The 20,749-nt window shown below is 33.6% G+C and overlaps 1 protein-coding gene across 4 annotated transcripts; it reads right to left on the reverse strand.

Moving 5' to 3' along the window:
* Positions 1-159: 159 nt before the first annotated feature.
* LOC107271087 (nuclear pore complex protein Nup98-Nup96) lies at positions 160-20,655 on the reverse strand. 4 transcript variants are annotated; one of them, XM_025088314.1, is made up of 30 exons: positions 20,500-20,655; positions 19,214-19,293; positions 17,349-17,573; positions 16,842-17,081; positions 15,723-15,935; positions 15,395-15,484; positions 15,138-15,314; positions 14,926-15,050; positions 14,150-14,465; positions 13,875-14,061; positions 13,622-13,736; positions 13,209-13,349; positions 12,766-13,040; positions 12,395-12,633; positions 10,499-10,741; positions 10,144-10,397; positions 9,138-9,311; positions 8,866-8,986; positions 8,356-8,493; positions 7,802-7,972; positions 7,508-7,681; positions 5,671-5,897; positions 5,127-5,361; positions 4,674-4,850; positions 3,277-3,553; positions 2,581-2,859; positions 2,155-2,466; positions 1,952-2,049; positions 1,238-1,484; positions 160-804 (listed from the first exon to the last, which is right to left on the reverse strand). In XM_025088314.1, exons 2-30 carry the CDS (start codon positions 19,242-19,244, stop codon positions 609-611), a joined length of 5,697 nt encoding a protein of 1,898 aa, XP_024944082.1. In that variant the 5' UTR covers positions 19,245-19,293; positions 20,500-20,655; the 3' UTR covers positions 160-608. The 4 variants fall into 4 exon arrangements, with proteins under 4 accessions (XP_024944082.1, XP_015602178.1, XP_024944081.1 ...); XM_015746692.2 differs by having other exon boundaries at positions 486-804; positions 4,674-4,811; XM_025088313.1 differs by lacking the exon at positions 20,500-20,655 and adding an exon at positions 20,331-20,352 and having other exon boundaries at positions 486-804.
* Positions 20,656-20,749: the final 94 nt, after the last annotated feature.

Below are 20,749 nucleotides of genomic sequence, written 5' to 3' on the forward strand. Positions count from 1 at the left end.
TTGGCTGAATCTTTCCGATTTAGAACATAGAACGTTGTGAACATTTATTTCGAGTGAGGGGTCAGAAACGGCAGGTATGTACAGTTAGCGCACGACGCATATGTGCGCCGCTGCTAGTGAAGGAGTTAAGCGAGGTTCGTGAAGCTATTAGTCAACTAATTAGGGCAAGACCGATAGACTTGCCAGGGGCAAGTCTGCTTTTTATTGTTTCTGTGGAAGTTGTCCCACGAATAGAAAAACAGATACAATAGATCAAATAGATTATAATAAAAATGTCACGTAATAAGTATAAAGATTGGTTAAATGAACTGAAAATACTTCTTGCCCATTTAATCAGTTTTTACATTAATTTTACACAATTACATATAAGAAGTGACAGTAATACATTAATAAGTATCGTCGATTAATTTTACTTTACATAAATTCTTAATCAAATTATGTCTAGAATTGTATATTTCATTCTTTACTTTTTTGGGAAGAAGAGAAAACTTAATGGTACTTTATATCGGGATCAGTTAATAATTTTGGCTTCTATTTTATTAAACACTGATTTGCGTTTCATGAAAAGGCACAGGAGCTATGAATTACAATCTGCTGTCCTATACTTTTCAGTGCGTGGCTACTTCGTTAATACACATATTTGTAATGCAACGTAATTCTTGCTGAGCATAATCTTCGGGTAGTGGTAGAACAGAAACCAAATGCGACAATACTTTCACCATTGATGTGCATCCCTTTGATTCCAGTAATAATAAACTTCTTGCGAGATGTGAAGTTCTTTTCGCAATTTCCGCTTGGCATAATCTGTAATCAATTTACATACAGTCAGTAGAGAATATATATTTCAATACTGCAGTTCGAGATCATTAATTAAATTTTCATGAATTTTGATTAATACCTAAAATCACAGATAAGGAGGGTATTCAAATTTGTTTATACTATATAGAATTCTAAATGGAATATTTAAAGATTTCTTTCATATTATATATAAATACTGTAGTATCATTACAGTATTTATAATCAATCCTACTCGTCTCATTCCGATAAACGGGAACAAAATTATTGCTCTCCGAACGAATAAAAATATTTCACAAGGAGTAATTTCAGAATTGTTGATTACGGATTGCCGTAAAATTCATATTTAATCAATATAGTCGAGTACAAATTAAAATGATCGTTAACAGAAATTTAAAGGAGACTATATCATATGGATAATATTAAATAATATGGAACATACCTGTGCTTTGAAGAATAACATGGAAATTGATTAATTTTATCGCAGAGACTAGTTAACTGTGGACGTAGTAGTTCTAACTTGTATCCGATTCCATAACGGTCAGAGCTGCGAACAAGAGTTTCCATTTCTTCTGTAATTAACATATAATCCCATAGTAACTGGCCCTGGTGTGCCCATCCACTGATTGTGTTAGTACATTCAGTTTGCGCTAGTGGAGTCAACAGTGACTTAAGATATTCGTAGTTTTCTGAAACATATATACATACTTACTAGAATTCAAACCAATCTCAGTTAGTGATTTACGATTGTGTTACAAAAGTTTACACAAATTTTGTTAATATATATACACCATTCAATCATATTGATAAGACTGCTTACATAAACACTTTGCAAAATATTTGAACAATCAAAGACAAGTCAAATAAAATGAAAAATAAGGTCGTAAATGGATGACAAGGAATTTTTCTTCTAAACAATGTTGGTAATACATTTTATAATGTTCACGATCATTGTGTTATCATTATTGCAAGATTAAGCCAAACCTGGAGACATACGACCCACAAATTGACATCTGTGTCAAGTGTAAAATTTTGAATTTTCTGATTGGATGTTCCCTTCAGTTACAAAAGTGGTATCAAATTGATCGTCAATCCTACAATTCCGCTTAGGAAAAACTCTCTTTTAAAATTCACAGTCAGTTAATTTAGCACTTACCATTAATTATTGCATCAGCTGCTAAGTGCTGTATGATAACCTCATGCGCCTCATTCCATTGCTCTGCTTGTATAAGGTACCAAGCTGCTTCTCCATACCTGCACAGAATATAAACTAAGGTTATAAGAAGAGTAAGAGATAAATGGAAAGAGCTGAGAGAGTAAATGCTTGCATAAAAAATATAATAATTATATCATAGTTACCGTTTTACAATACAACTTTTTATAGATTTGGCTTTATTGATCCAGATCGATGGTATACCCAGTTCTTCTCGCAAGAATTCTTCTCGTTTGACGTACTCCGGATCGTCATCTAATTGTACGTGTCGTGACAACAAATCAATTATGGCAAGCCGCCGTTTTGTGGTATCTTTCAAGTGTAAAACCACGAAAATAGCCCAATGCCATAAATCATAGGATTCCAGTTGTGCAGCAAAATTTATATGAGTTAATGCATTTGCATGTGCCGAAATGTGAGAATATCCCAGCGATAAAAGAACTTGTTGTACCAACCAACTAATAAAAAATAATGGATGGATTACACAATAAGAACAACATGCGGAGAATAAAATACATTGTTGGTAAAATTAATACATTTTTTAAAACAATACAAAAAACTTGCATCCATACCTTAGTCTATAATCAAGTGGGTCAACGGAGTGTGTTGCTGGATTGAGGAGCTCTTCTAACGAATGATTTCCAGTACAATAAAGTTTCAAAAGATGATATCGGAGATCATAAACTTTTTTCCCACTTGTCACTTCCGTTTCGTAATCGTCTTCGTGTTCAAGTTTATATTCAGGGCGAGGTTCTGGTGCATATGCGCAAAGTTCTGGAGAACTTGTGTCAAATGCTGTTTCATAAAGTTCTAATGCATCCATAATCGATGAAATAGGAGGAGATAGGTACCTATAAAATATAAAAAATTATTCGTCATGTACATGTAATTACACAATTCTACAATTTCCAGGACATTTACGCTTATTGATATCTGATATCTTTTAAGCACCTTTATTCGCTTTATTGAAAATAATAACTGAATAAGAATTGAACTTACACCTTTAGAACAATACGATCTGACAGCTTCAAACATCTAATAATAAGAGCTATATCAAAATCAATAGGAACTTTGTTTTCATTCTTTTTTATTGATGAAAATTGCTACTTCAACTTTGGACAAGGACCTTCAAGTGCTATTCCATGAAAAATTATTCAAAATCATGTAAATCCCAAAACGGATTATAACTAAAGTATGAGAAATCCGATATTCTGAACCAATGAGTTAAAAATTTACAGGAAAAATTAAGTAAAATTGAAATCACTCACCATAGATGTAAAGCTAAAACACTCTTCCAGTCGAAGTCTTCACAAATATTGATGACTCCTTGTTTGCTAAATATAAGTGGTATGCCCGCCGCGAGCATGAACAGTTTTAAACGATCAATTCCAATATGTGCATCAACTTCACTATCTTGCCACAATGCGATCTGCTGTTTTATTAATTCCTTTGGGCCTGAGGAGCCGCCTAGTTGAGCTATTATCAACGCTAAGCAATAATCACCTGCTTTTTGTGCCAGCTTACATGCCTCTTCCAATTCGTTGGCTGTAATATTAAAAGGGTTATTATTATAAAGAAAAAGAAGAGATAATATATAACACATTTTCAACTCAATACAAACCAATATGAAGCAATGGTCATAATGAAAAACAGATTGTTCGAATAATGCTTTAAAATTACTAGATATTTCAGGTGAAAATTTTAAAATCATGCTGATTTTAGCGATTTTTGTTAAAATTATTTTGAAAAGTCTACTTTTTAATTCTGCGGCATTCATTTATCGTCATAAGGATATAACATAGGTTAAATTTACTGATATAGTTTTGGAAAAGCGAATTATAACCCGTGTTGATTAGTGATTTAAGAATATGTGGCAACTCAGTGATACGGGCAATTGTTGGGTTGTCATAACTGCCATTATAGTGTTTCTCATTCGTACTTTGTATACTTATATTTCACAAAATTACAGACAAAAAGGAAAAATTGGCTTTGCAAGAAAAACGTTATATTAGTATCCGGAGTGAGTCCCAACACTTTTTTAATTCGATTGCAGGTTCACATACGACTTTCAGTGTCCAAAGATAAACTTCAAATCTAAACAATGAAAACTAGAAGTTTTTCTTTATCTTACGTAATACTCAAATTGACGTAAAAGCATCTAATTAAATGTAAAGAATTTCAATATTGGTTTATATAGATTAATTTATAAGAGAACACATTAGTAAGCAAATAAATTTGAAGAAATAGAAGAAATCTTTTAACCACTGGTGTCGGAAAGAAAAGGTTGAATTTAAAAAAATTACATTCGATGGATATGTTGAGTAAAAGTGGCTTTGGCATTAAATAACTGAATTGTGATTGTTATCTTAACATCTATAATATTATTTTTACATCTTATAAAAGGAAATTTACGTGTATTACTAACACTGCAAGTGCGCAATAAACTCGAAAACGGTTCAACCGATTTTGATGACTACGATATCACGCAAACCTAGGTTTCAACTAACTCCACTAATTCATAAAAATAGTCTCAAAACTTTTGTTAAAAAGATATAAAACCATTGGCCACATTGCAAGAAATGTTTCTTGATATAAAATTATAATAAGTTGATTATGACAAAACGTACCACCTCTTAAAAGCATTGTTTACAGAAAACATACGTACCAGAGAGTAAAAGTAACAATATGCGATCATTGTTTGTAGTATTTGCAATAGCATCCTGCACACTACTGTCAATTACGTTCTTGAACCACTCGCTCAAGGCTTCTCGTCGTACCATCGAATTGTGGTAGTCCGCCTTATCTGTGAGGGGATAATTAAAAACACATATCTTGAAGAAAACTAAATTGAAAAAATAAAGAAAATGTATTAAATAAATTTCTATTTTCATAAATATTTCTTGAATTCTAAGGTCATTATTCAGTCTTTCGCATAAAATGTTTGTTATAAAGTATGCAAATGCATGGTTTTCCAATATACATATACGTTTTACTTTTCTATTTTACCATGTTATTTTATGGAAAACTACGTGTCATTTTGTTAAGACTGCGCTGCCTGCGTAATTTTAAAAAACCATATCGAATCGTGTACAGACTATGATAAATAAAATATATTTACCTTCCTGTGGCTTTAAATCGGGAAGATCTCCCCAAAGAGCAACGCAAAGATCCCACACGTCCCGCGTATACAGAGCTAAACGATCTGGTTTTGATCGATTGGCGAGTTCTTGTGCCAACGCACAATGAGCATGTAGAGCATCAAGACTTTCTCCGGTACTCACGGTCAGACAATCATCTTCTTGTTCGATGATGCAATGATCTAGCTCGATACGCAGATGCCCCTCTATACTCTCCTAAGAATTATAGTGATACTCATGATATTATTCTACAGATACGTAATACACTATTGTACGATGATATAATAATTTTTTATATAATTATTTTTCTTTATTGTTAACCCTTATCCGGCCGAAGATGCAAATACGCCAAATTGACTGTGCAGATAAAAGTCATACGATTTTTAAATCTCCCATGCGACTCGTACAATCAGATAATGGTTCAGATTGCTCCAAGCGGAAAGTCGCAGCTTCGGTATCTCACAGTAATTTTGAATTATGAATTTTAAATTGAGCTCCCCTTAAAAAGTAAATCTGCTACATTACCTTGAACATTTGGACATAGTCATTATCATTCTCACAGCCACCTAAAATTTTCAAGCGTTGGACAATACTTGATGTCATGTCATCCACAGAGCGACCCGATACATAAGATTCAAGCTGTTTCAATGGTGCATGTCTTTCCGCTCTATCACATTCCTTTTGTGTATTTAAAGTAATCAATTGCAAACCAGGACCCCATCGCGGTTTAAACATGCGTCCCATTTGTATACCTACAAAATCAAATGCCAGAAATAAATAGATTGATGTGGTTACTCCGTCTGTCACATTAGTATCTAAAAATGCACGTATATGTATTTACGATATTTCATATTACGTATTGAATTGAGAATAATTATTGCAACTTGAGCTTTCAAATTCTTGAGATTGATAGCTTATATACCATTTCCCGATACAATCGATTTTATTGTTAGTCATTTGTTCTATTTTGAAATCATGAAATCATTGTCATCTATTATGTAAAGGCTCCTTCCCGCGCCAGGCTTTATTTACATGCAGGATCGTATAGAAGATTATCACCGAACCACGAGGTCAATTCCATTTCAGATATAGCATAAAATTAAATCACTGCATAATACGAGGATATGGAGTACAAGTGACAGATTTATTGCAAGTATACCATGCGAAATTTAGTAAAGAATTAAAGTAATTCGTATCTAAAAAGACTTAAACATAAAGAGTGGGTTTAAAGACAATTTATTTAAGGGAATGCACCGTTTATTATGTGGCACCTGTCATTGAAGCGTTTGAGATATTGCAACGAAAACACAAGGTTTACGGTTTATTTTTTGTGTGCAGCAAAACTTCGGAATTCAAATTAACAAGACTAAATTCCCGAGGGCTTGCACACATTTATATCTCCGAAGACCAGGACTGCCGGATTGGTAAATACCGCATGTTTACCTGAGATATCCTCTTTTTCATTCGCCGTCGTTTATGACAATCTCCGTATTGGCGGATAACGTAGGGATTGCCCCCACGTTTCTCTCTACCTTTATCAAAAAACTGAGACTGAGCATCTGGTACCAGGAAATCGGCATGGGGAGAGACATGGGGGACATCAGTGGTATTAGGAAGCCATACCTGACGCCATATTGGTTTTGTTTTAGCAGATTGGAAGGCTGATGGAATTTTTGTAGCTGACCTGGGATCTTGGAGGGTCGGTCGGTATATAAGTCACAATACATAAATAGAGACACAATGACACATAATTTAAAAGGAATATAAAGTAAAATTCTTGTAGTAGTTAAATATCGATATTTTGTTCTACAAACGCGTCATTGTAAAAATGGTTTATATCAATATTCAATATTCCGCTACAACAAGACAAGCTAGAACTCCGAACTAAGACTACACGACAAGCAAAACTATCCCCTTTGTCGATAATCACTCCTCGCGAAAGAAACATTTGAATGAATTATCTGTGTGTTAGAGTAGTTGCAAACCAAGTAAGTCACCAGTATTCCATTTTGAACTTACAAAGAAAAACTCGTTGTACACGGCATTGGTACACATTTCTTTTTTTCTACGCATGAATATAAATAAAATATAATTACAAAATAAAAAAGAAACTTCTAAGAAATAATAATTTTATACTCTTTTCAAGAGTTGTACTTTTAAAAATTGCAAATCATCGTATTATCCTCAAGAGTTAGGAATGAGTAATAAGGATTCTGAATTGTGTTAATGTTTTAACATACTGTAAGATTACACGGAAAAGAAAGTAAACTTATCCTTGTTATAAACTTTTAGGATAATAGCTTTTTAAATCAACGTATTAATATAACAAAAAAAAGTATTGAAAATTTTCATGAATACTTACCACAGTCGGCGATACAGTGAAATTGTAGTTTACTGGCAATGGTTTTGTGTAATGGAATGATTTCAGATGGAAACTTCAAGACAACTGTCACAGGAGTTACCACTGGGACTGGTAATACTTTCAAAATATTAGTCGAGCTCTTTGTCAAAAGTTCGATGGTACTGATTTTTTCACCTGAACAAAATAATATTTCTTTATAATAAAAGATTTGGATTTTTCCGGATGCTCAATACTTTACAGTTATGATTTGTAAAAGTAATCAAATATATCATCTTCAACCAGGCTTTAATGTACCTTTTAACTGTTGTTTCGATGGTAACAGTGAAGTATAACGCTCTTGAAGATTCGTATTCGAACGTAGTGTTGAAATATATTCCACAGACATTGTTTTATCCTCCTGCATAAACTCATTAATTTCATCAAATTGACTTTTGTTAAATGATCCTCTTGTAAAGGAATCGCCAACTGAAAGTACAATATATATGTAAAATTTGAGTGGTTCAATTAAATTCATTCAGAGTACACCGATGCAGTTCATTAATTTTAGCAATATTAAAAAGAATGAATTACCAAAAGTTACCAAGCCTCGTAATTAAACACAACTATTTTATATATAAATTATGGAATTGAGACATTATCGCTGGTATGTACTCAACACTTCGACAATAACAAACTTTTCAATTTTAGCACAATTATTATGCTTTCGCAAGTAAGGTATACTATAAACAAATACAGATTTAGAATCTCCTTTCTAAATCAAGGAATGTGTAAATTGTAGAAATTTTGTTAAAAAAATTAATACATAACAATGACAAATTCATTAAAATACTATATTAGGTGGTACGTACCAGTTTCTACTTCTTCGTTATTCATTGCAAAAAAGTTGGCCTTCATCAACAGTAGTTTGTGACTATCCGTGCAATCAATTCGAGCATAAACTGCAGTTGGACTTAATATTGGTTGGCTTTCATTATTCATGTTATCCTCTGCAAAAATAATAATAATGAACTCATTTGTTACATAGGTTATATACTATATATCTGTATATGCAAGATATTCCAGAATGGTTTTATAGTGGCGATATGATTCCATATACATAAGTATTGACTTGCAATTCAAATAGCATTATCCACGGTACGAAAAAAGTAGCATTCTTTATGGTCGTAATCGTAGAAAACCAAGTTGACCGATTTAAATTGAAGATCCCCTTTATACATTGTAATAATTAGCAAATAAATACAATTAATATTCTAATTCTCCTACAACCTTTCATCAATCATAAAGTAAAGTAGGAAACGTCACAATGTATTAAACTGCTAATATAAAAATGTACTAGATCAATAAAATTTTATACTTACTGCAGATAGAATTTTCGGTAGATTGCAATTCCATTTCTTCTATAGCGTCAGGTTGAAGAGATAAAGATTTGTCAGCCATGTCTTTGACTTTATTTAGTGCATTATTAATTCCATTTGTATCCTATAAGAATACAATAAACAGACCACATAGATACATAATATTATATTCGGCAAAAAAAATTATACAAAAATTAATTTCCAATGGCAATTAAGCAATAACTTAATTAATTTTTAAAATTTCAAATGTCTCAATGAAGGTTTTCTCGACGTACTGAATGTCCGTTGCTAAAAAACTCGTGAATCGGTTTCATGTGCTGTTTTAATGTTCCAGGCGGCTTCTGAATTTTAGTGTTGGAATTTTTGAATTTTTTCATTCTCGGATCTTCAGGAACATCATTGTCTTCATCATCTGAATCACTAAGGCCGTATTTTGAAAAATGGTCAACCTAGAAATATGAAAGTACATCATAAATATAACATGATACATTAAATAGATAAACATTAAGTTATCAGTTTAGGCGAAAAAAATTATATTTTCCTTTCTTTTCGTTCCTCATAGAAACTTATATAATCTATTATTTTTAAGGATAATCATGTTGTGGAAGTAGATTCCTCGTAGCAAAAAGTCGTAATTGTCGACAAAAAACTGTATACAACGCTTTATTTTGGAGATTGTCAACTTTAAATATGGGTGTACTTGATTAAGATACTGTTAAGTTACGGACTACTACATATTTCCTCATTTACAATGTTTAGTGTGTACTTTAAAATAGCGTATATAAGGACTTTTCAATTAAAAATTCTTCAGTGATTAATATCAAGCGACATATTTTGGTATCCTTGACTCTTCATTAACATTCTGTTATGAGAAAGCAGTATGGCTAAAAGCGTTGTAACAAAAAAAGTTAATTTTATAAAGTGCTGATGTAACATGTGAAATTATTGTGAATATAATAGTTCGAAATAAAAAACTTCAATTCTAAGTAAATGTTTCGTTTCATTAATTTTCTAACGAAACTTCCCCCGATGAAGAATAAGGTTTGCTTTATTAATTCATTAATTTATTAATGAATAACATGATTCCAATTCTAAAATATTACTCAACAATCTGTGTCAGGGTTTCAAAACTGTGACATATCTTTCCTGTCAAAGTCTACTGAAAGCTTTACATTTTCATCACCAGTCAAGATTTGAGCTGCAAACACCTATACCTTTCCTAACTGAACAGTAACCTTAACGATATAGCGTTTATAAATTTTTTAAGTAATGGAATCATACCTTAAAGACCCACGATCCTGTTTCTGGACGATATTCAAGAAAGCGAGTATCATGTTTCGCGCAGACTCTGCGAAGCTTAGCTTCATAGTTCATTGCGGTGAGACGTTCTGGATTTGTAATTGGCTCATGAAGTGTTTTGTCATGTGGCCATACTTTATCTAGTGTAACTTGCGCCCTGCGATTTAAACCCTGACCAACAGGTGGCTTTTTCTCATCGTCTGGATAAATTATGACTTCCTTGTGTCGAAAATGTACTGAATAAATTAAAAAAAAAAAAAACGTCATTAAATAATTAAAGAAAGGCAAATACGCATTCAATTTGTTACTTATTTTACTATAATTAAATTATATTTACCAATTTCGTCTAGGTTCAATCCATAAACATCGAATGAATCCGGAAAATAAACGTTACCGTAACCCTTTCGGGCCACTGTGAAATTCGGTACAATACATGTTTCGCCCTTAACATACTCCTCCAATCGGTCAAGAGCGGGAATTGTATAATAACCCACACGTCGAAGAGTTACGTGAGCTGCATTTGGTTTGTAATCTGATTGAAACACTAAGTTAGATGTATCTTCGAGTTCATGACTTGAATCTGTAAAGAAGACGTGTATATTGTTAACAAAAATTATCTTAATATTAATATTGGCAACAACTAATTATATTACATCTGTTATTTTTCTCATTAATTTCCAAACATTAGTCTAACTTCTATTATTTCGTACAATTATCTAAACCACATTCGCCAACTACGTCAAGGAAGATGCCAGGAGATGTGGATGATCGCAACAGTTGATCATCATAGGAGCAGCCAAAAGAACTATTGAAACCTCATTGGCAGCAGTTGGGGTAACAGAGGACACATATATCTCTATGCCAGCCATACAGCATTGGGTTGTTTACCGATCGCGCTTTTAATATAAGTATAGGTTGACAATGCTAAAATACCGATTTTCGCATTACCTACGACATGAGGAGATGAGACTCTCTGCTCCCCTTAAGCTTCGATGGGACGCGGGATTGCATAACTAGCTCTACAGAAAAGGATACACACTGTAGAGAGTTCCTTAACCGTATATCACAAATTATGATAATGTGTAGGAGTATTACTGCTACTCTTAAAATAAATCGTGCTTAATTGTTGCTATAGAAAGGATTTTCAAAAATTCGTTAATAATAAGAAGAGCATAATTAATAATCTGTTAATTGAAAAATTAGTTTCAAAGTTAACAAAGTATTAAAAGTCTTTACAAGAAACATATCTCTTTAAATCAGATCAATTTCATATAAAATATATTCATTGTCAATTGCAATTTTGAATTTGATGAAAATTAATGGTCATATAGCGTTAAGTAATCGTGGCAATAAACATTGCATGTTGTGTGATAATAAATCAATTGAAATAATATGTAGTGTAACTTATCTTTTTCTTAACTCAATACCGGTAGCGAAACATCCGAGAACGAACTATGTTCGAGAACCAACCTACGTTACCTTCGGCCGTTCACCCTTTGATTGGGGTGGAACAGGCCCAACTCCACCAAAACGAGAGCTCTGACAGAACCTATCAAATAATGCGATAACTTAACGGATCCTGTCGATTTTTAAAGACGCGCAAAATCGAGAAACGCAACCGTAGGTACTGATCTTTGGGGTCGCGTAAAATCAGCGAATGCAACTGGATGCACGAATGGGAGTGGACGGTTACGGAATTGCACGGCCACTCAGTCTGCTAGGTTGAGGTAAAGAGGGTCGGAGTAAAGGTAAGGCAAATAGTGCGAGATACAGAGAGCAACGTAACAGAACGAATCTGAACAATCAAATCGAAATCCATTCACCAATTAATAAATTGGAAGTCCTCACCGGAGCTGGTGCAGCTAATCCGTGAAGGTCGAGAAGTACATCCAAAGGACACTCAGGTGGGCACTGCACTACACCTCCGAAACGCACACAGGAAATTCATAGACTTTTTTAGATATTGCGAGAGCAACGCGAGAACTATACGAACGAGAACTTGCTGTACCGTATCGAAACACGGCTAGAAAAACTATCAACGGATAGCAGGGGAGCGCGAGCCAGCTTGTGACACCTCGGTCGGTACTTGTGCTGACAGCGTAGTTTCTGAGCAGGGTGGCAACCCGAAGGGAATCAGAAATCGAGAACGTTATCTGTATCGGTAGCTGGCGTTGCCTTGTGACCGTGAATCGAAAAATCACGTCACAGTAGATACTTTGAGAATTATACATACCACTACTGTGACCAGTAGAATCCATCCCTGTTCTAGAAATGTTGATTGAGCTACTTGATTGATTGGGTGTAGCAGTATTATTCAATGATGATGGAATTTGTGCAGCACTGTGAGGTCTTAATTCAGAAACAGTATTTTCAAGAGCTTCATCGAGTCCGCCCATATTCCGAAATGGAGACCTGTGTCCTTCAAAATCTTCATCCGGAGTCTTATTTTTTCGAGTGAGACTAGATTTTAACCTACACCGAACAAATTACACAAGAATATAGTGTATAAAATTAGATGAGGTTGCGATAGAAAATATTTTTAAAAAATGATAATATAATCCTACAACATTACTTCTAAATCCAAAGAGAATTAGTTAATTTTACCATGATATGGATGATCTTCTATCATCATTGGATCGATGATCTTGTTCATGATTCTCTTTGTCGGCAGAATCATTATTGTATAGTTGAGATGGAGACTTCACTTTTTCATCTCTTCCTCCTTCATCATTATTATGCAAATTTGCATCTTCCGTTGTCTGCGTTTGTGGACTTACTATTGGTTTTGGTCGGAGCACTAAGCGTTTTGTGTTAGTGCGAGGCTGGAAAGCTTCCAACAATGTCGGGTCTTCTTCCTCAAGTCCTTCGAACAGAGATTTCTGAAAAAAAAAAAACAATGTTCATATGAAAAACCGGTTTTCTGTCTTCTAAAGGTTTCACGGAAGGCATGACGTACAGATAAATACCTAAAGTAATTCTAAAGTACGTTCATCCATTCTCACGTACATAGCGAACCTATTTACTCAGAATATAATAATTAACTTTACCTTAGATAAATGTGTTGAAGTAACAGCTCGAGCTTTAATCTTTGGTGAATTGTTATTTGTTGCCACTTTATACTGCGAATTGTTTAGAGTTCGAGACGACGTGTTTGTAGGTTTTAACAGTTCTTCTGCTTTTCCAGATGCCTTAAAAGATAAAGAAAACAAAATAACTGCTGCTACACTATAGTAAAAGATATTTGACAATACTATCTAGTAGGATTTCTAGTACAACAATGAAAGAAAATATATATCATTCAGTATTTTCCCCATTGTGTCATTTTTACATAGGAACTCACTGAATATGAAAATTTCTCATTAATGTATAAATGCGATGAAAGTTAAATAAAAATTTCAGAACGGAAATAAAATATTTCACACAAAGAATTACACTAATAAGTGTGACATGTGATACCTACAGGCTGGAGATCTTTCAACAGAGGCGAATCACCAAAAGGTGAAGATACTAACGCCAAAATTTGCTGATGCATCAATACCGATCCACTGTTCTGTTGAGTCTGATTTGTTCCTAACCTAAAATAATAAAGATGCATGTTATTATATGTGCCTAAAAAGATAGCTGGCTAGTATAAATATCAACTTACATATATACTTTTTGAAAGCGAATGGAAACTGTAAATGAAAAAATTTGAAAATCGTAAACATATTTACCCTCCACCAATAATGCCTCCGCCAAGTCCAGGAGTAGCATTTGTATTTGTCCCAAAACCAGTTGAGGCTCCAAATGTGCCACTACTGTTAAATGAAGCACCTGTATTGCTATTTCCAAAAAGACCACCTGGCTTTGGTGCCCCAAAAAGACTGGACCCGCCTCCTAGAGTTAAACCTGTATTACCACCTAAAATACCAGCAGAAGTAAGAATATGCAATATACATAATTTATTAGTAGAGCATTTATATAACAAACATATATTGAAGATACAAACCGAGGTTACTCGAAGATATAGGTGTTGAGCCAAAAGAAAAGCCCGGGGTTTGTCCTGTGGATTTAAAAGACGTGTTAAATAAAGATGTACCAGTGTTTGGTGTTGTACCGAAACCTGCGGCGGTTCCAAAAGTGGGTGCCGTTGTAGATCCAAAGGTTGACGTCGTACCGAATCCAGTGGCACTTGATGGCTTAGTGCCAAAGAAGCCAGTATTAGTATTTGTTGGTGCGGCTTGTCCAAATGCTCCAAAACCATTACTAACGGTGGAAACCGCAGCATTGAAAGCTGGCTTGTTTTGATTAAACAATCCAAGCCCCTAAACATAAAATGATATTTTATTGTCCAAAATATAACATACAATCTGATCAATTTATTTTCAATGACATTTCGCTCAATGTGGCATGGATCTTAAAATAAATGTTATTCGTATATTTAATTCTTTTCAAAGGATTACTATTTATGTTTTTTTTTGTAAACTTTATTAACATTTACAGAACCCGCCTATTTATTTTCGACTAAAGTATTAGGGGCCAATTATTAAAATACATTTTGAGAAGTCGCACAGACAAGTTCTATGAATATTAATATTTTTTTTATAAATGTAAAATTACGAGCTCGGTTATTGCCGACAGCCCCCCTCGCCCCAGTCCCTTTTGTGCTTTTGTTTAATTTTTTATAAAGAAAACTGCTACCCACGAATGACTAGACGCCCAATTTTTTAAATCTGGGACTATGTTAAGTAGGTAATGCAAATAACAATTAGCTTATGATCATACCTGATTAGCTGGTGTCGACCCAAAAGCTCCGAAACCACTTGTCTGTGCACCACTGATAGCACCAAAACCAGCGCCTGTTGTCTGACCAGTATTGGTCGACGAAAATAAAGAAGTTGGAGCAACAGCTATAAGTAAATAAAAAGATAAATATGTTAAACCTGTGGTATGTTTATTCTTAACTTCGTTTAACAAATATAAAAGAAGCAGCGTACTTCCAAAAGGTTTTGCTTGAGGATTGGCGCCAAAAAGATTTGACGTTGTTGTTGGATTGAAGGCAAAAGCACTAGTTGTCGTTGCTGGTGTTCCAAAACCAGTCATTGGTTTTCCAAAAAGACTTGTTGAACCAGTTTGCGCGTTAGCTCCGAATCCGCTCGTCATGGATCCGAAACCTAAACCAAAATAGAAAATACTTAAATATAAATAATACCATTATACTTAAAAGAAACGGATTTAGCGGGTGTTGAAGTACCTGCGCCAGTTGATGAGCTTGCTCCTGCAGCTGTATTTGCGAAAGGTGAAGCTTGAGGAGTGGCGCCAAATAGACCTGTAGTTTGTCCAGCTGTTGATAACAAATATAATATCGATATAGACAGATGAATATAATTAAAATAATGTGAAACTCTAATATTCAATTATTAGGAACAGAAATAAAATGAATAGTTTATGAATGATGTGTAATTAATGTTATGGGTAGTGATAAAAAAAAAAATTAGATTAAACTGTATTTTGTATTAAAGTAGCAAGTAACATTCTTAAAGTACAAAATAAATTTAATAAACAGAAATTAGACAAAATACCTTGAGCAGTTCCCTTACGACCGGCTGTATAATCCTCTAGACGTAATTCTTCCAATGATTTGTTTTCATATTCTTTCATGCAAGTGATGCAATGATGTCTTGTTGAAATATTTTGAGTAACTCCATTTTTCACCATAGTATCTGTACTAGTAACAGCAGTGAATTTGATTACTGTACCAGTCATACCTCCCATGGCGGTATTGCTTCCGAATCCTACAAATAACAGTATTTTGCTACGTGAACTCGTCATATTAATATTAGGCATGCTTGTTTTTTATTGTTAAATGCTTTGAACAATGATAATCAACGACGCTGGTCCATTCACTTTAAATTATAAACATTGTTTGGCTGATACCATTGAAAAGCTGTAGCATATAAACGTGGCAGTGTTTCTGATCTCCAAAGCATTATAAATGGAAAAAATAACTATGTAAGTACAACATTTTTTTAGTACTAAAACAACAGCAGTTTTGATTCATATCCATAGGGTGATTATTATTTTTCATGAAATTTTTTACTGGATCCAAGAGCAAAATTATGAAATAATTTTCTTCTAAATTCTATGTATATTATTACTTATTAGTTCCATAATCAGTAACATATTTTTCTAATTATAATTGAAAAACAAATTATAAATGTTTTGCAAAAATTTTTTTTAGGTACTTGTAGGAAATTTAGAGTTCTGAAAAATGTATCGAAACATTTCACATTACATGGCCGAAGAAAAAGTACGTAAGTATACTTAAATGTGCGTATAAAACCTAAGAGAATTAAGTGGCAACGTAATTTATAAAATTTCATACGCATATTGTACATTAACCATTATATCTACGACTGGTCTAAAGAAATTAGAAACATTCGCTGAAACGAGAAATGTCTTTAATTCTTCACTTCCTTTAAAACACTCGTGACTAAAGCGGTTTAAACACGGGACTTACACATACTCACCTTTTAATAGACACCGCGGAAGTTTTTAATACAAAATTACGTATTATATCATACAAGACTAATAATAACCCTCATGACAACTGCATACATAATAATCAAAAAGTAAACGTAAAATATATTCTACAAATTTTGCACTGATTAACGTCGTGAAAAAGCAATTGAGGATGTTACCTGTCGTAGAACCGAAAAGACTTGTGTTCCCGGCTGGGTTGCTTTGCCCAAAAGGAGTTACTTGTTGCGCTGGCTGTTGTGTTTGACCGAAAAGACTGGTGCTGGTCGAAGATGGAAAACCAAAACTTGGAGTACTCGACTGGCCGAAAGCAGGTGCCGTATTGCGAGTTCCAAATAAATTAGTATTTGCATTTTGCTGGGTGTTGAACAAATTTGTGTTTGTATTTGTAGTATTGAATCCTGCAAATAAAAAAAATTGATAAATTGTCAAAAATAAACAATCTGTATCCAAATTATAATTAAAACGACATGGTAGGGGAAGTTGAGGCAACTTCGGCTAATCCCATAAAATTAGTTGAAAGTGAGTTAATTATATTTCTTTGTAATTTCTGCAACAGTATTATTTCCTTAAAGAGTCTGTCTTATTTCACTTACTCTACAGACGAAACAGAAACAAATATGAAAAATATTCATTTAGCAACAATTCAAAATTAAACGGTACATTACCTCCAAAAGACGAATGAGTTGTAGCAGGTTGTCCAAATGCAGGAGTTGTAGTTGCAGTATTAAAAAAGGGACTGGTTGTAGAAACTGCCGGTTTTGACCCAAAAACAGTAGCATTACCACTTCCAAACACAGGAACAGATCCTGTGCCAAAACTTGTAGTGGCGTTTGGTTTTCCAAAAGCAGATGCTGCGAATGGACTACTCGGCGTTGTTGCACTAAACCCTCCTGTAATGTATAATTTTTTTCTAAATTCATTATGAAATATCATACTTTCCATTTTATATAAATTGAGAGAATTATTAAGGGGATTGGAGTTCTGGCTAGCGTCTTGTATTGTATTAGGGGAATCGGAAAGTAATGTCGTATCTGCGCATTTGAATATAATGTTAAAAAACAACATTACTTTCCGATCCACCTACTACGTACAATCCAAGTCCGACTAGACTTGTGTACACCGAAAGTCGACAAGAAGGTGTAAAATTGTGAAAAGTATAATTATCCAGAAGCAAATAGGAAATCTATCATTTATTCCAGAGCGAACCAGTGAACAGTATTGTACTGCAAACTGTGGGAACTCATCCTGGGCAATTTTTGGTTTTGGAGAGCATTATATCTCAACCCCGTATCAGGAAATTTGCTATCCCGGTAGATCTTCTGCAGCAAAGTCATTGTGGTGGAGCTGCAGGAATCAACCAAAGGCACAAAGCATCTCTCCTTAAAAAATTCAGCTCCCACCATCATTATGATAATTAGCTGTCTGAACTCTCCACTGTTCTTACTAGGCCTAAAGAGTCATTGTGATACCCCCTAGTGTCAGGAAGTACATCCAAAATACCTCTGCAGCCTCCTGCAGTGAAGTTATTGTAATAAAATTGTCAGGAGTGCAGATCCACGTAAAAAAGGGACTCAGCTCCCAATGTCAATGTGACTAGTAGCTGTATGAGTCCAACCCATCCTTAAGGTAAAAGATTCGGCAAACGGGGGTCATTGTGATCATCTGTTGGTACCGAATCATTATCATCCCCATCATCAACTGGACTATAGTTTTCGGACGCATTGTGCAGTTTGCTGTATTCTAGCACCAGCTATCTCTTTCCCACGCCTAAAAGCTAGTATCACGAAAGGACACACAAACATACTTCTTGTCGTCTACGGTACGATAATATAACTGGAAACAATTGTAAGAGTGCGTGTGTGTGAGAGAGTGGAATAGAATTTTAAGGATCTGTTAGAGTGTAATTTATAGACAATATAGCACGATTCTTTGACTTTAAAACTCAAGTGTTACATTCCTTCAAAAGACGCCTGCCCAGTTTACAAACCCTGTAAAAAGTCTCGTGATTCCGAATCCTAAAGATCACGAAACGTCTCAATATATTGAATTTAAAAAAAACCGCGAAAATCGCATGTTTTCAAATTTTGATATCCAGACTTTAAATTTATTAAATCTAATTGAACCGGGGTTATTTTGATTAAAAACTTGCTCTACGCTTTAGGACCGCAGTTATTAAGGAAAATAGGCGACTGGGCACTTAGTGCCCGGGGTGTACCCGTAGGTCCGCGCGTTAAAATAGGTGTACCTACCTGTCAAGGGTTAAAGAGAAACGGTCCAACCATCGGTTACAAATGTATCAATAATATTAATCTATCTCCAGAACTATCGAATTTTAAAAACCGCCCATATAAAGTTCATATTGTATACGACGAGTGCAAAAGATGTAACCTTGCAATGACACATAGTCGTTTCTCATGACAATTCTTTTTCTACCTTTATTTTGTACTGAATCTTATATAAAATAAGTTACAAATATTTGTAATACACTAAAACTTTCATAATGTCAATTATACATATGAACAAAACTTACCAAAAGGAGGATTTCCTGTTTGTCCAAACATATTGATTTCAGTATTCTAGACCTTCAGCATTCATAGCGCAACACATTTACTGGAACATATAAAACAGAACTATAATTTTTTTTTATACTTGTAATATAAACAGAGTTATTTATTTAAAGTGTTGAATATACAAAGAAGATAGAGAAAGATAAAAAACATAGTCAATGTGACAGAAAATGGTGTAATTCAAATTCTTAAAAAAATTAGGGATTATAGAATCTGTACTTAACAAATATTTATAGATAATGTACATAATTATAATATACCTACTCTTATAGTTCAACAGCTATAATTGATAAATTAATAATCTCTTTATAGTGATAATGCTGATTTAATATTACTATACTAAAAAATAATGTTTTGAGAACATTTTTTTAAATGTCCAAAAAGATGACTTCAAATGATCATTTCATCAATTGGTTACGTACTATCAAGGTTTGTTGATCAAAAAGTCAGACTTGTAATAATAGATCGCTTTTTCTTAACAGATTGAAATGATATCAAATATATAATCATAAAGCATTACTCATAAAATCATGAAGTTACAGATAACAGCTCAGCATTTATTGATAGCCTGTACTTCATACTGATACAATACTGCTATTTAACATTGCTATTTAAAATGAACCTCAAAAAGCAAAATAAAGACAAATATATTTCATATTATAATTCAGAATATGTTAGCATGCTTGTTCTTTATCTCTTATGGTCAGTTTCTTCACCTTTGATTAAAATTTAACCTGTGGATAAACTCCTAAACCATGAAAATGATTGGTTAGCTGGGGTTAAATTTTAGTAAAATTGCAAAATACGACTCCTTCTTCAAGCATTATATATATTGTATATAAAAAAACTAATCAATCCACTGCTAACTTAAAGAAAATGTCATATTCTAGTTTAGCCTAAAATGAATGCATCGGAATAATTAGAGATATACAAATTCAAGCTTGAAGATAAATAATATTTTATGACTATAAAAGGCGAAAATTAAAGATTTCTGAACTACAAAAGAAGAGATCTAAGGTGTGAACATATATTTTTATAAAATATAAATATGTAGGTACTCATCCGTTTAGATATTGAAACCTTTAATACAAAGTGATGAATAATCCACATTTACGAAGTGATATACGCAGTACAATTAATTAATGAGGTTATGTTATGTTTCATAAACTATACATAAATGAAGTTAAGCCACCAACGAACACTTCTTGGTTATAATCAATACGACCGTACATAAAAATAAGATACTTACCTTTTTGAAAATACGGAGTATGATACTGAATGTAGAAATGTTTATTACTCTCACACTGTACGAAACAAAGTGTAAACGATCACACACAGAACATAAAATTAATTTTGTCGGAAATAGTAAAATTGCCGTTACGCGAAGCTAGCGATTGAAGCGACATTTATTAGTCATAGAAAAATCATTATTGTAGAATACTAACTTCAATGGAGAATCCTTATTTTACGGAATATGGTGGACGCAAGGAACGAGCAAC

Source organism: Cephus cinctus, unplaced genomic scaffold, assembly GCF_000341935.2.
Source record: "Cephus cinctus unplaced genomic scaffold, Ccin1 Ccin1_scaffold0885, whole genome shotgun sequence".
NCBI lineage: Eukaryota > Metazoa > Arthropoda > Insecta > Hymenoptera > Cephidae > Cephus > Cephus cinctus.

Coding starts and splice junctions, on each gene's coding strand:
- LOC107271087 (XM_025088314.1), bottom strand. CDS start 19,244: ATGTTTGGACAAACAGGAAATCCTCCTTTTG. Junction 17,082..17,348: donor AACTCATTCGTCTTTTGGAG/GTAATGTACCGT, acceptor TTTTATTTGCAG/GATTCAATACTACAAATACA. Junction 14,062..14,149: donor TATATCTTCGAGTAACCTCG/GTTTGTATCTTC, acceptor CTGGTATTTTAG/GTGGTAATACAGGTTTAACT.